General features: G+C 40.6%; 1 protein-coding gene across 1 annotated transcript in view; it reads right to left on the reverse strand.

Moving 5' to 3' along the window:
* Window positions 1-1,393: 1,393 nt before the first annotated feature.
* The window catches only part of LOC138651612 (espin-like), a 263,532-nt gene continuing 248,136 nt past the window's right edge, over window positions 1,394-16,789 (reverse strand). The window contains exons 12-14 of the mRNA XM_069741931.1: window positions 7,892-7,971; window positions 7,770-7,781; window positions 1,394-3,752 (exon numbers count right to left, since the gene is read on the reverse strand). Of these exons, the coding sequence (XP_069598032.1) occupies window positions 3,605-3,752; window positions 7,770-7,781; window positions 7,892-7,971 (240 nt within the window). The 3' untranslated portion in view covers window positions 1,394-3,604. The remainder of the gene's footprint in view (window positions 3,753-7,769; window positions 7,782-7,891; window positions 7,972-16,789) is intronic.

Below are 16,789 nucleotides of genomic sequence, written 5' to 3' on the forward strand. Positions count from 1 at the left end.
AATAAAACAAAAATGAAACATTTCCTACAATCTAAAATACTCTAGAGCCCCAGAGCTCGAGGCCATTTCTATACGTTCCCCATTCTTCACAACTAATCCTGATGAGATGAGGAAAGGATAAAAACAAAGTAAGGCAGGTTTCACACTTTTGTAAAACCCAAGCCATGCTCGGATTGCAATACCTGGCTCGACCTCCAGGTGTCCAGTGGAGCTAACTGCCTCATTTATGCCTATGTGGGAGTTAACTCAGGTCACACCTAGTGGTTGGACCAGGTATTGCGATTTTACAACAGTCCATATTTCATAGACATGTGAAACCCACCGAAGTAATCATGAACTACAAGAAAAACAGGATTATTAGTTGGAGTTCATTACTAAAATAAAGGCCATTTAATGGTTCTGGAAAAAAGGGATGACTATGTGACAACTCCTCTGAGAGACTCAATGGTAGCTTTTTTTTCCTTTTTTGAAGTATTCTTCTGACATGCAGTTTTTGGTGTAGTTTTTGAAGCAGTTGAACACATGCATAATCCATGACTGGGTGGTAACTCAACAATCGTTTCTGGTGTTTCCTCCCTTAATATGCATATGTCTTGTAACTTAGCTATGACAAGTTTTTAATTACACTACCTGAATGAAATTCATTCACCAGTAAAGAAGATTTTATTCCATAGACCTTTCTCATGCTGTTTCTACTGTGACCAGGCAAAGAGGTTTTCCGCTCTCCGGAATATATGGGATATAGATGGCGGTGAACTGGTCTCTTCCTTTTACTTAAGGCTTTATAAAACCAGTTCAAGGATGGACCATTTTATCCAGTTCCTGACTAGGCACATTTTAGTTTTTTTTGTTGTACATTCTAATTCCTAGCAGTTTCTGCTACCTCCCATCATGAGGTGATCACATCATCACTGGGACCGAGGTAGGAAGCGCTGTTCATGCTTCCTAAACAGTATTCACAGCTACTATTCAGTGCTGTGTACACAGTGATCAAGGATAGGTCTCAAGGTGAGCTCCCCTTACTTCTCAATTCTCCCTTTATTTCTCCCTGGTCCACTTCTCTCTGCTCCTCGTACTTTTTCTTTCTGCTCGCCGTACTTCTTCCTGCTCCCCTTACTTCTTCCTGCTTGCCTTACTTCTTGCTCGCAGTCGCCTTACTTACTGTTCCCCTTGCATCTTCTTCCTGCTCCCACTGCTTAATTTGCCTGCTCTCTTTACTTCTCCTTCCTGCTCCCTTATTTCTTCTTCCTGCTCCCCTTATTTCTTATTCCTGCTCCCCTTATGTCTTCTTCCTGCTCCCCTTATTTCTTCTTTCTGCTCCCCTTATTTTTTCTTCTTGCTTCCCTTATTTCTTCTTCCTGCTCCCCATATTTCTTCTTCCTGGTCCCCTTACTTCTTCTACCTGCTCCCCTTATTTCGTCTTCTTGCTCCCCTCATTTCTTCTTCTTGCTCCCTTTATTTCTTCTTCCTGCTCCCCTTATTTCTACCTGCTCCTCTTATTTCTTCTTCCTGCTTCCCTTACTTCTTCTTCCTGGTCCCCTTACTTTTTCTACCTACTTCTCTTATTTTTTTTCCTTGCTTCCCTTATTTTTTATTCCTGCTCCCCTTATTTCTTCTTACTGCTCCCCGTATTTCTTCTTCCTTCTCTCCTTATTTCTACCTGCTCCTATTTCTTCATCCTGCTTCCCTTACTTCTTCTTCCTGCACCCCTTTTTCTTCTTCCCGCTCCCCCTTTTTCTTCTTCCCGCTCACCTTCTTCTTCCCGCTCCCCTTTTTTTTCTACCAGCTCCCCTTACTTCTTCCTGCTCCCCTTACTTCTTCTACGTGCTCCCCTTATTTCTTCTTCCCGCTCCCCTTTTTTTTCTTCCCGCTCCCCTTACTTCTTCTACCTGCTTTCCTTATTTCTTCTTCCCGCTTCCCTTACTACTTCTTCCTGCTCCCCTTTTTCTTCTTCCTGCTCCCCTTACTTCTTCTTCCCGCTTCCCTTACTACTTCTTCCCGCTTCCCTTACTACTTCTTCCTGCTCCCCTTTTTCTTCTTCCTGCTCCCCTTATTTTTTTCTTCCTGCTCCCTTATTTCTTCTTCCCGCTCCCCTTACTTCTTGTTCCTGCTCCCCTTACTTCTTCTACCTGCTCACCTTATTTCTTCTTCCCGCTTCCCTTACTACTTCTTCCTGCTCCCCTTTTTCTTCTTCCTGCTCCCCTTATTTTTTTCTTCCTGCTCACCTTATTTCTTCTTCCCGCTTCCCTTACTACTTCTTCCTGCTCCCCTTTTTCTTCTTCCTGCTCCCCTTATTTTTTTCTTCCTGCTCCCTTATTTCTTCTTCCGGCTTCCCTTACTACTTCTTCCTGTTCCCCTTTTTCTTCTTCCTGCTCCCCTTACGTCTTCTACCTGCTCCCCTTATTTTTTTCTTCCCGCTCCCCTTACTTCTTCTTCCTGCTCCCCTTATTTCTTCTTCCCACTTCCCTTACTTCTTCCTGCTCCCCTTTTTCTTCTTCCTGCTCTCCTTTTTCTTCTTCCTGCTCCCCTTATTTTTTTCTTCCTGCTCTCCTTTTTCTTCTTCCTGCTCCCCTTATTTCTTCTTTCTGCTCCCCTTACTTCTTCTTGCTCAATCCACTTCTAGTTTTGGTTTAAACACTGCATCAAAATCTGTGTGTGTTCCAATCTTAGAGCAATCTATTTTTCTGCTCAGCAGTTATATTAATATTTTACAAGATCATTTATAGTTTCCTATGTGAGCTGTAATGTATCCGCAAAAATCTATTGCCATACTGATGGTCTCTATGGCAAGTAATTTTTTTTTTTTTTGCACTTTACTGATTTCGGAGTGAAATCGCAGCATGTTGGATTTTTTTCTTATAAATACAGCTAAGAAAAAATACGCAGATGTGCACTGCCTCATTAGTCCGAGTGCAATCCGTTATTTTTTATTGAATTGCACTCAACCGATTAATACGCTCATGTGAGCGAGCCCTAGAGTAGTTTTTTTTTTTTTTTTTACACATTCCACCATTGCTGCATAGTGTCGTATAGACAGAGATGGCCGCAACCAAATATGTTAACCTTAAGCCACATTAAGCTGTGAGTGGCAAGGCTATACTACTGATTTGGATTTTACATGTAATTCTTTATTTCTCCTCTGGGGGCACTGCTGCCATGTTAACACCTATTACCGCCTGCCCAGTAGTGGGACAACCTGTAGTCGCACCACCATTGGGGACCGCTCTAACATAGAGGAATTTTAGAGGACATTTGTACTCCTAAGTACGGTAAGCAGTAAAAGCGCATTCTAAAAAGAAGATGAAACAAACCTAAAGAATTCCACAGAGTAAAGGTGACAGAAGAAGAGTGCGATGGCCATATATATATGTAGTTGGTTGTATCTAGTCATACTTGATTTTATATAAGGTCCCTGTTGGAAATGAGTAAAAAAAAAACCACTCTGAATTCTATGATAATCTTGTTTCAGTCCGTAAAGAATTAGGTTTTCCCTCCCCTGATGAGCTGCAACTTCACCGCTGTCTTGTTGATAATGTTTCCTCTGAAAAAACGAACGGCGGACAATATAAACAATGAAAGATGAAGGACAGAAAATTGGTTAAATCTAATGTTTCGCTATGTCCCCTTTCTTTAGGATAATTTGCCTTTGCCAAGGCGCTAACTTGGTTTCATCGTAACCCAGTGTTCTTAGCTTTTCCGACTGCTCTCTTTCTCGCTCCTCCTCTTCTTTCTTTTGTTTCTCTTGCTCTTTTCTGGAAAACAAGAATGAAGGTGATGATGGTTAGAAACCTAAATCCAACAAATGTATTCCTTTTTTTTTTTTCGTCGTAATTTTCTTGCACAATTTTTTTCATTTACAAATAAATAACGATAATTTGTTTTCTTCCTGGCTACACATTCTATTGAAATGAGATGAGTCCCTACGAGGAGGCGTTTGCATAGTGATCCACGAGAAAGTTTGTGGACTGACGGGTGGGGGTTCTTACCTTAGGCTTAGCGGAAGACTGTCTTTCCCTTGTCTGCTTTAGTGAGTAGCATCAAGAAGATTGACGGAAATGAAGAAAGTTGAGGAGTAGGAGGAAGGGGAAAATAGAGTATACTTGTAAGTAGGTAGGTGACGGGGTAATTAAAGCTACCTCTATAACCTTCATAATGGCTCTATACCAAGCTGAAGTATGCTTACTAACTGGACACTATGGAACATGTAGCCAATAAGACTATTTCCTCTATAACATATGTAAAATCACTAATAAAAAATAGGACCTTAAAGAGAACCTGTCACTTGCCCATATTATGTTCTTGTGAATCTGGCATTATTTTTCTCTTACTACACACCTCCATTCATAAGATATGGCCCTGTAGTCACTGTATATTAATCTAGTCTTGTTACCAAGGAGGTGTGATCCTCATATAGAAGCTCATAGAGAAGAGTTGAGGATCACACCCACTTGGCTAACAAAACTAAATTTGTATACAGTAAAGAGGAGGTTATATCTTAGGAATGGTCATATACAGGGAAAAAAAGCAACCTCCAGATTTAGAGAAATAAAATGACTTATGAAAAGTGACAGGTGTCTTTTAAAGGGAGTCTGTCAGCAGGTATTTGCTACCTCATCTGAGAGTAGCCTGATGTAGGCAAAGAGAAGCTGAATCCAATGATGTATAATTCAGTTTACTGGGTGCTGCCTATCTCACACAATCAGAGTTTTTAGATTTAGTAATGAAGCAGAGCTGAGGAAGCTAACCCCGCCCACACCAGGCTCTGTACATACAATGTCCATAGACAGTGAGGTGCCTATCACAGGAGGGGGCGTGTCAGACTAGCATGGTCTGACACAATCTCCTTGGGCTAAAACAATCATTGCAAGCAAAGGAAACCATGGAGCTTGATAAGAGAGGCATCACTGAAATCTGTTTTTCAACCCCTAGCTCATGCGGTCTTCAGATTACATAGAAAAAAAAAGTGCTGTCAGATTCCCTTTAAGGGTTTCTCCTGGATGTATTATCCACCATTTGAAACTGGGACAACAAGCTGCATTTTTGCTGAGGGCAAAGTACAATTCCCAAAGACTTTCTTGAATAAAAGCTTCAGGAGAAGTTTCGGGTGTCACACATACTTGCCAACAATATACATTTTGCTAAGATAATCTCACAAATCAGACCTCAAAATTTATGGGGTGTAAAGCTGCAGTAGCATCGTACGCAGTGAAGAAGCAGTGACCCACAAATTCAAACACAAAAGTCTCTTTTAATGTGTTTCTTCACAGCATTAAAGTCCACTTCACATAAATGCACATAACTTCAGTGATCAATATACACCAGTTCAAAGTATTGCATATCACATGGTTTTAGATTTGCGGTCCCTATACAGGCCAGACTTTCCTTGTCCAGTTTCCCTGGGCGACCGCACGCCATCTCACAGTCTCTATACATCTCCGTACACACAGCCTCATATGTTGCAGACACTACTCATGCCAGCCCTCCTCTGACTAGTTCTCGTGGGTGTCCTGCGCTGTATCACAGTCTCTTACAGACTCATTACTCACACAGTCGTACACAGTTCAGGATATCCTCCGGATAGCAGCCGGGCACCATATCCACCTGTTTGCAATCGTTGCACATGCTAGTCCTCTTTCGGGTACAGGACATCCACCTCCGGGCACAGGACTGTCCACATCTGACTCCTACGGGCTCAGGACATCCACCTCCGGGCACAGGACTGTCCACATCTGACTCCTTCGGGTACAGGACATCCACCTCCGGGCACAGGACTGTCCACATCCGAGACCAGTACCATGGACGACTTGCATCTCTGTGTATGCTGTGGGTGCCAGGCTATCAGCTGCCCTGGGTGCTGGCTCTGCTGGCCTCCATGCACTCTGCAGTCTATCACACACCAGACTGACACTGACGTGCACCTGGCCAGACACCTGACACGGCCTGACACACCCATATACCCTACTGCAGGGCTTTCAAACACACACAAACCTGTGGCCTTCAGCCACCTGGAAAACCCGGACCGGAAATCCGTGACTCTCATGCACACCTATGGACTTAATCCGTCTGCATGCACATTCTGGGGAGAACAAACAGCGCCGCCTAGCTGTATCAGAGGCCACAGCCTCACAGGGGTTTGTGCAAACCCACTCACAAGCTCTGTTTGAGGGCAGTCCTGGAGGTGGGACTAAAATGTTCTCATTTTGGCAATGTAAATGTTGGCAAGTATGGTGTCACGGCATTATTTTGGAAGTAGTGCCACCTAAACTATATTATAAAAGATGTGTCAATTGCTAAAAAAATTGTGTTAAACACCTTTTAAAAATCCCTGAGCTCCTGTGATTTTGGTGCCCTTTTTCTTGTGCTTCCCTGATTCTGGAGCCCTTTCCCTTTTTATGTTGTATCACTCCGCTGAAAGGATATTCACATTTGTTTCTTCTGGAGGGCAGTATGTGAAATCTCAGCTTGCTGTCCAACTGGGTGTTTCTCTATAGTCTTCTCTGGGATGGGTGCTTTCACCCCTCCTTCCCACATGTTGCTAATCACAGCTCTGTATATGGGAGAGAGGAGTGAAAGTGCACATCTGCAGAGAAAACTCTAGAGAAACACCCAACTGGACAGCAAGCAGAGATTTCACATATTGTGCCATATAAGAAACACATGTGAATATATCTGCCGTGGAGTGATGCAGAGGAAAATGGAAAAAAGTGGCAGAATCAGGGGAGTTCAGGGATTTTTACAAGATATTTAATTAAAATTTTTAGCAACTTACATGTCCTCTTTAAAGGTAACCTTTAATTAATATTTGCTATCAAATTGCCTATTACAGCTATCTTCTTCAGGCAAATCTGGACAGATGAATAAAGATCTTTCCATAACCCTATAGGTTTGGATCATCCAATATTGTCTGTGAATGTATACATGGGTATGAGTAGAATGGATTATGATTATGATTGGCTTATGATACAAGATTAATTTGCAGCTGATTTCATTGAGCTCTATACATATGATACAATTAGACTTAGAGTCATGCACAATCTATGGCCTTATATATACAAAAAGTTGTAACCTAGACACTCATATAAAAGTAATAATATACTTAAAGGAGTTAAGGTAGAACTATACATTGGAGGAACTTTGGCTGGACCAGCAGATTTTGACCAGACATCTAATGAATATTGAGGTTACTAGTGATGAGCGAATATACTCGTTACTCGAGATTTCTCGCGCACGCTCGGGGGTCCTCCGAGTGCTTTTTAGTGCTCGGTGATTTAGTTTTTCTTGCCGCAGCTGAATGATTTACATCTGATAGCCAGCATAAGTACATGTGGGGATTCCCTAGCAACCAGGCAACCCCCACATGTACTTATGCTGGCTAACAGATGTAAATCATTCAGCTGCGGCGATGAACACAAAATCTCCAAGCACTAAAAAATACTCGGAGGACCCCCGAGCGTGATTGAGAAATCTCGAGTAACGAGTATATTCGCTCATCACTAGAGGTTACCTTGCTCTCCCCCAAATGTAAGTTTAAATAATAAAAAAAACAATTGGACATGTTGATTTTCAACATGCCTAATCCTTTATAGTCACAGGAGATAAGCCGCCGCCTGAAATATCTGGTAGTGACTTATTCTTCTCTTCCGATTGAGAAGATGCAAGACAATCCAAAATGTGCATCTGAATGAGGGAGTCAGAAGGAATGGATGTTGGGAAGGCGACAACTATTGAAAGCATATAGCCACCCTTGTGAGAGAAAGCAAAACACTCACCTTTTCTGCTCTCTGTCACATGAACGTTTGCAAAGGGAAAAAAAAAAGAAAACAATTATTTAAAAAAAGAAATGTAAGAAAACATTTCAATATGTATTGATTTAAATTACAGCTGGTCTTACTTCTCCTCCTCCATCTTCTTCCTTAGGATTTCCCTCCGCCACGCCGGCATGGTAGATAATTTTGCAGTTTCTTCCTGCTCCTGTATGAGAAATAGGAAACTGGGAATAAATACATCAATCCGCCGATCATGGCTATGGAGACCTGTGACACAACCTCACTGATTATCCTAAAAAAAATGATCCATGAAATTGATCACTCCGTAGAGTAAAGTGCTTGGTGCATTCACCAGGATTTCACTGGACATCATTAAAATACTTACTTGGGTCATCTCCAGCAGCACAAAAGGTGGACGAAAAAGTGGAGGTCGATTAATCTACGCTGATCATTAGTAGAGATGAAGTCACTTGGGTGCTTGGAATTGTCAATGTAACCGTCAACCAGTTTCATCTTGTTTTGCTGGTTTCAGTTCCTTAGCGGTATATTGATTTTTTTTTTTAAATAATAAATATAGTACTGGCTAACTACCGTGAGCCAGACTGATAGGCTGTGTGCACACGATGCAGATTTGGTGCAGAATTTTCTGCATAAAATCTGCACTAAATCTGCATCTACTGGCCGAATCCGCAGGTGCGTTTTTTGTGCATTTTTTGTGCAGATTTTACCAATGGATTTCTATCATGGAGGGGTGCAGAAACGCTGCAGAACTGCACAAAAGAAGTGACATGCACTTCTTTGAAATCTGCAGCGTTTCTGCGCAGATTTTTCTGCACCATGTGCACAGCTTTTTTTTTTCACATTGATTTACATTGTACTGTAAATCACAGTGCAGTTCTGCAGCGTTTCTGCTGCAGAAAAATCTGCTGCAGTTCTGCACTAAATCTGCATCGTGTGCACATACCCTAAATGTGCCACGAGGGGCCAAGGGCAGCAATTCTAACTATGGAATACATGGCAGGGGAGCTAGGTTACTCACACAGCATGCATGGCGGTATTATATTATACATGAGGCTCCAGCTCCATTTTCTTTTTTAAGAAATTGTTGTTTCAGGCAGGTGTCCATCATGGAACACACCTCTGAACATTTTTGATTCTTCCTACAGTTAAGCCAAGAGAAGCACTTTTTACACCCTCTTGTATCATATCTTATCCTGCTGCAAGGTGTCAAATCAAAGGAATTCTACTACAATGTCAATGGCAAAAGAGAAAAAAGAAAGGAATTGAAGGTGGAGAAAGAAAGAGAGAAAGCGAAAGAAAGAAAAAGAGAAAAAAAGAAAGAGAGAAAAATAAAGAGAGAAAGTAAGAAAAATAAAGAGAAAGTGAGAAAGAGAAAGAAAGAAGGAGAAAGAAAGAAAGAAAGGAAGAGAAAGAAAAATAAAGAGAAAAGCCGTGAAAGAGAAAGAGAGAAAAAGAAAAAGTGTGAAAGAAAAAGAAAGAAAAAGACAGAAAGAAAAATGAGAAAGAAAGAAAGAGCGAGAATGAAAAAGAAACAAACAAAAAGAAAAAAGAGAGAAAGAAAACAGAGAAAGAAATAACAAAAGAGAGCTAATAGTACAAGAAGAAAAAAAGGAAAGGAAGAAAGAAAAAGAAAGAGAGAACGAAAAAGAGAGAAACAAAAAGAGAAAGTAAGAAAATGAAAGGTAAAAAAAAAGAGAACGAAAAAAAGAAAGAAATAAGAAAAGAGAAGCGATAATACAAGAAGAGATGAGAAAATGAGTGGAGATATGAGGAATGAGCAAAGGACAGGTGTGAAGAAAAGACAGAAGATAAAACTAAAGTGAAGAGATGAGAGGTGGAGAAAAAAAGAACAGAGGAAACTATAGAAGAGAGGAGATCAGAGGTGAACAGGAGAGAGGAAAGGAAGCGAAAACAGGAAAAAAGGAGAACTGAAAAAGAAAATAAGACAATATTATATCAGAAAAGGAGAGAACAGGCAAGAAAATGGATGTAAGAAGAGAGAAAAAGCAAAGAAAAACAAGAAAAGCAAAACAAAAGAAATCAGAGAAGAGAGAAGTGGAGAGGAATAAGAACAGCAGGGAAGGAAGACTACGCTCACACTGGTGTATATCCTCCCGTGAGAGAATCGGGCCGATTACAGTATGTTAATGACACTTGGCTCTGTCAGGGCTTGATCCGAGTGTCATCCGATTGTGATTCAATTCTCTTGCATGAGAGAATCATATTACAGGTGTGGAGAAGATGGAGAACATCATTTCCCATCGTCTCCATTCTCTGAGTCCGCAGATGACAGGCTGCACTCAGATGACATCCAAGCTGCAGTCCGATGTTTTACACACACCCATAGACTTGTATGGCTGTGTGTGATCCGATTCTTGGATGCACCCACGGCGTGCTGCAAGTGTTTTCTCATGACGAATCAGCATGAGAAAATAATGGCAAATCTACACTGCCCCATAGTATAACATTGGGCCGAGTGCTGTCCGATAAAACATCACACAGCGCTCGGCCGTGTTATACGCCGGTGTGATCGTACCCTAAGGAAAAGAAAGGCAAAGATAATAGAGAAAAGTATAGGAAATAAAGGAAAGGAAAGAAAAACAGAGGAGAGGAAAGGAGAAAAAATAAATAAAAGGAAATTAGAGAAATAAGAAAATTAGGAGCGAAGAAAACATGAGAAAAGAGGAGGGAAAGAAAAGAGCAGAGAAGACAGCTGAGTTTGCAAAAGATAAAGCAGAATAAATGATCGCAAAGTAAAGTGAAGAAATTAGATGAAATAACCAGTCACGGTGGTGAGATTGTGAACTCATCGTGGGGTAAACCAATTATTTTTTTATATAATACATAAAAAAGTCCAAGAAATGCTAAAATAATTTCGGTGAAGATATTGCTGCTACATACTATGATGCTCCATGTTTCTGGATTTCCTCTTTCGGAACCACCAAATATATTCTATCCATTTCTGGTTACATAAAGTGGCTTCTCTGCTGCCTTCTGGCTGGATGCACAACTGCATGGACTCCATCAGCCCTGGACACGAGGAGCCAAGGTCATTGTACTTTGCTACTGACCATATGTGAGCCCTGGACACATAGATGTTCTAGGAGATCAGTAGAACATCAAGTACGAAAAATAAACGCAAATTATCATTTATTTGTGGGACAATCCCTATGCTTTGTTATTTTAACTCAGATACATTTTTATTAAGAATAATATCACAGTATTCATAGTACAATAATACTTTCATTTTAGATTTTAACAGTAACAAACCCCAACGTCACCAACTTTTCCCCCCCACCCCCCATCACATTTAGACGGCTCACAATATTTCATTAACATATCCTCCAAAGATGCATATTAGCTATTATCCGCAACCATAGACAATACTTCCTCCAGATAAAGGCCCCCGAAGCCTTTCCCCTCTTATCCACCTTCTAGAGCATTTCCAGCCAAGGAGTCCACAATTTATCAAACATCCCCATTTTCCCCCTTTTCTTGTAAACCCCTTTTTCCAGAGCAAGACCATGCTTCATATATTTAAGGTATTCTCCTCTTATCCAATTCCTCGCTATTACCTTTCGAGCCATATATAGTAATCTAGCTATTGCTATTTTCAGGGTGTTATCCACTTTAATTTCCTCTACATAACCCAGGAAACAAACCACCGGTTCCCTTGGTACCACACATCTATAAGCTCCTTCCACACGACTCAAAACCACAAACCAAAAAACAGCCAATCTTGGACACGTCCACATCATGTGAAATATTCCCGCATTTTCATTCTTACACCTCGGGCATTCAGAGTTAGCTCGCAACCCTGCCTTATACAAAACATCCGGAGACTTATACACTCTATGTAAAATATAGAGCTGGGACAACCTACACGGTTCACTCAGTGACAATATTGGCATCCATTCCAGCACAGATTCCCACGTTTCATCCTCCAAGCGGCCCAGCTCTCTTTCCCATTTAGCCCTCGCATTGATCGGAAATCCCAATAAATAAGTAATAGATCTCTATATAAGGAGGAGATAACCCCCCTCGTAGTCCCTTCTCCACACACATATTCCAGCACTAAGTCTCCTTGAATTTTAAAGGGAACCTGTCACCCCCCCTCAGGCTTTCTTAGGCCTCTTTCACATTTCCGTCGGCCTGACGTACCGACGGACGTTGTGCAAATAATGCACAACGTGGGCAGCGGATGCAGTTTTCAGATACATCCGCTGCCCATTATGAGTTCCGGTGAGGAGGGGGCGGAGTTCCAGCTGCGCATGCGCGGTCGGAAATGGCCGTTCCGACAGACGAAAAAACGTTACATTGAACGTTTTTTCATCACGACGGGTCGCAAAATCACGACTCAAACAGTAGTATATCGTCCACGTATAGAGTTATCTTTTGATAGCCCTATGCTTGATAGCATACTTCTTATGCTGATGTATCTGGAAATGCATAATGGAATGAAAAGATGAAGACAACTAGGTAGCTTATATTTGGCAATTTTGGAGCAATTGTAATAAAAGTTAACATAACCCTTCTGTTTTTCTTAAACCGTATGTAATCATTGTGGCAACATTAATACTACAAAGTATTTCAAATAAAAAATAATTACACCGCTTTGAACATAGTCATAGTTAAGAATCTCCTTAACACCTTGGGGATTGAATGATTTATGGCACTATTGCAGAGTAAAAAGTATTTTGGGTCCTAAATTGGATCCAAGAATTCCAAGCGTTATAGAAATTTTCAGTGGTATGCAGCTACTTCTTCTATGTGGAACAGTTGCTCAATTTTGGAGCAGAGCTGGCTGGAGGTGGGTATGTTCTTAGTGTTCCAGTATGACGGAATTAAAGATTTCCCAGCCGCTATAATGAACTGAGCCATCTTGGAGGCGTTCTTTTCATTTGGCCAGAGAGGAAAGTTTAAAAAGACATTTTCCGGTTTCAAAGTTGTCCGTTTTCCTAAGACCTTATATATAATAGAATGAATCTCACTCCAAATTGGAGTAAGCTTCGAGCAGGACCCCCACATGTGTATGTAGGAACCATCCGCTACTTCACATCTCCAACAGTTAGTGGTTATATTGCGATGCCATCTCTGGGTGAGCTTGGGCGTTATATACCATCTGGAGATAATTTTATACGAATTTTCCTGAATCCGCACACATGTAGATGGACCATGCGAGCTTCTATATATATATATTTAGTTTGTGTTTCAGAGAAGGAGGTACCTATGTCTTTTTCCCATCTAGCTAGATAAGCATGTTTCAATGGTGTATCTATGCTAATTAGTGATTGGTATATTGTTGAAAGGATACGGGTAGGGGTTTTCGTTCTTGCACATAAGGTTTCAAAAGGGGTTAGAGATCTATTAGTGTCAATCAACCGATTTTTTTGGTGAAAGAGATAGGAGAGTTTGCCATGCTGCAAGAACGTTAGACCTGAGAGTCCAGGTATTTTGTATAACTCTTGTAAGGATAGTAGGACACCATCCTTAAACAACTGCTCTATTGGTAAGTGCGTGGCGGTAATGGGAAGTGAGTCTAAGAGATCTGAGATTTTAGTCAGTGGAGATAGGGGTGGGGCTAGGGTCATGCCTAATTTCTCCCATATTTTAACTGTGGCTATTGTGTGTACATTTGTTATTTTGTATGAGGACAGATCCTTGTTTTGTCCAAGTAGAATGGAGCGCAAAGGGAGAGGGGACATTGCTTCTTCTATGTTTAACCATTGTTTACCATCTGATTTTCTAAGCCAATAGATCATTCATGTTATATGTGTTGCTTGGTAATATTTTACAATATCCGGGGCACCCATTCCTCCCAAGTCTTTCGGCAGGGTAAGGGTCTTAGAATTAATGCGTGGTTGACTTTTTTGCCAAATATAGCTGAAGAATAAAGAGTGTACTTTGGACAGGTAAGAAAGGGGAATTTGGATTGGGAGCATGTTAAAGATATAACGAAATGTTGGTATTATTAAGCTTTTTAAGATGTTTTTCCTTCCTATCCAAGACAGGAATGTGTCTTTCCAGGAACGGAGTCTTGAGTTTGTGGTCACTAATAATTGATTAAAGTTAAGAGCATTTTACCCTCTCTTGATATTGTATCAAATGAACATATTCTGACCTTCTTCCATTTAAAAATGACATGAAATGTCAAATTTTTTTTATTACATTTCAACTTTTCGAAAACAAAAAAAATAAGCAACGATTAGACTGATTACATTTTTGGGAAAGTTTATTAAGATCTGGAGAAAAAGAATGTACATACAAATATATTTGACCTAAAATTAAACTACAAAGAATACAACAGAAACTGAAGGCCAAAAACACACATGAACACTTCTACGACCTGTCCCCCCCCCCAATTAAAAAAAAAACAAAAAACATTTCATTAAATATAATGAGTCTCATGTCTCAGAACTGCATTCCATGGTATCAACCAATCCGAATTCAGATTTCATTGTGTATGGAATATGGATTCTGAGTGGTCATTAAGGGCAAAAAAGGCCCCTTAGTCTCAGAGACAGTTTTGATACATGAGGCCCAATATGTTTATTAAAAAAAACTAGGATAATAAAAAAAGGGAAAACTGCATGCTCCATCTATCTATGAGGTTACAAATGCTAGAAAATGCGTCAACCTCTTTAATTACACAGTAAATTCTAAATAGACTGAATAAAATAATAATAATAAAAAAACGTCTGGCAGCAATCAGCCACTACTAATGGGGGGCTTATGAGTTTACAGCACACTGTTTAATTAAGGGTCATACAAGGTAAACACTATATGCATTAAAATCTTTACGTGGACCACTAGGTTATGATAGAAACATAAAAAGTGACAGTAGATGAAATTGTAAGACTTTTCTCAAATACCGGTGTATGTCTTTAGCAAATCGGATATTTTCCTTAAGTATCACTCTGTACGGCCTTGGCAGGATTTGGAATGTTTCAATGATTTGTTGACCTGTCGGTCCAGAGAATATAATGGGAGAAACAATTGACCTATTGACTCACAGTTCACCACAAGAGAATCACACACATGGAGAATTAATTATCTCAGTGCTCAGTGACTCCTGGAAACAAAATCAGGGGACACTTTGAAAGAGGAGGACATAGCTGCTTATAAAGGGTTAGTCTGCCAAAAAGGAACCTGAATATCTCACTACATACAGTACACAGACCGCCTCATACTGATGAGATGGTATGATAGGACTTTCCTCAGTTTCAGTTTCTAGCTTCCTCCTGCTGCTCCATACACAGGAATCCATCTCACATCTCTTCTTACAAAACTACATCCAGCATGATGTAAGACAGCAGCACAGATCTCCCCTGTGATTGCGTGCTACACACTCCTAGTTTACCCCCACACAGTTGTAGCTCCCATCTGAGAAGCAGAAAGTCTCACCAAATAGGTTGACAGAAGAGAGACCCGACTTTAGCTCTCCATTTGAGAAAGGTTTTATATTTTTTTCATGAATTTTTTTGGAGAGGTGATATGTCATTTTTAAGCTATAGGGTTATCCACTTAAAAAAGGTATATTTAAATGTACATAAAATTGTAAGTTATACAATATACTTATATGCTTCTTGTATCATAGTAGTCCCGATATAGGGATACTATGGTCCCAAAATAGTCAACTCCATTTCTGGGAATATGGTCAATACAGGAAAGAGGTTTTTGTGTCGCACATCTTAAGTACTGTAAGTGCAGTGGGCTGGCTAACCACTCATTACAATATCAAAGCCAGTCCCCTTCTCCATCTATGCACCGTCCATGGCAGAGTAGGGGGGTTGGCTTAGTTATTTAATTGAGTAGTGATCCAGCCCCCTTCTCACTCGGCACTGAAGACATACCTACACGGAAGAAGCTCTACTGCTTAAAGAGGCCAAACCCAGAAATAATGCACACATTTTAATAAGTTGTATAATGTACAATTATACTCAGATTTAGGTATAGTTCTATCTTTATGCAGGGAATTTGGAGACCTGTCTTAGAAAAAAAAACAGAGCTCTGACCTATATAATGACTTGAGAAATTAATTAGCACAGAATTTTTTGACAATGACTTCAAGCATTAGATGAACCAAACGTAATCTTAAAGGCAAAAAGGTATAGTAATTTCAGAATCCAGTAAGTAATTGCATGTACATTGGTTTCTAGAGATACAGATATTAACGTGATTCAATGGTCAAACATATAAAATAATAATTATGAATCATGTTACGCAGCCATAACTGCTTGGCTAACTCCATTGTGTACTATTGCTTAAAAAAAATTGTTAAATACCTTGTAAAATCATTGAGCTCTCCTGATTCTGGCACTCCTTTCCATTTTGGGCTGCTTGGCTCCATTACGGAGATATTCACATTCATTGCTTTTGGAGTGCAGTATGTAAAATCTCTGGTTTGAAGTCCAAGGGGGCGTTTCTTCACAGTCTTCCTTGGTGGAGTGCGCTTTCACTCCTACCTCTCAGATGCTCCCAATCACAACTCAATAGGTGATCTACCAGTCTAGGAATCTCAGACACTGCCAAGCTGTGATTGGCAGCGTCTTGGAGGGATGGGTGAAAGAAGACTGGGATCAAACACCCAGTTGGACTGCAAAGCAGAGATTTCACATACTGTGCTCCAGAAGAAGTAAATATGAATATCTCTGCAACGGAGTGATGCATCACAAAATGGAAAGAAGCAGCTGAATTAGAGTTGAGGGATTTCTAAAAGGTGCTTAAAGGGAACCTGTCACCTGAATTTGGCGGGACCAGTTTTTGGTCATATGGGCGGAGTTTTCGGGTGTTTGATTCACCCTTTCCTTACCCGCTGGCTGCATGCTGGCTGCAATATTGGATTGAAGTTCATTCTCTGTCCTCCGTAGTTCTTGCCTTGCGCACGCTCAGTATGCTTTGTCCAACTGCGGACAAAGCTGAAAAGCATTAGCGCGCTTGCGCCGGCGCACTATGTCCCGGAAGTATTTCGCTGTGTTCCGGGACATAGTGCGCCGGTGCAT

This window comes from Ranitomeya imitator, chromosome 10 (assembly GCF_032444005.1).
Source record: "Ranitomeya imitator isolate aRanImi1 chromosome 10, aRanImi1.pri, whole genome shotgun sequence".
NCBI classification, from domain to species: Eukaryota; Metazoa; Chordata; class Amphibia; order Anura; family Dendrobatidae; genus Ranitomeya; species Ranitomeya imitator.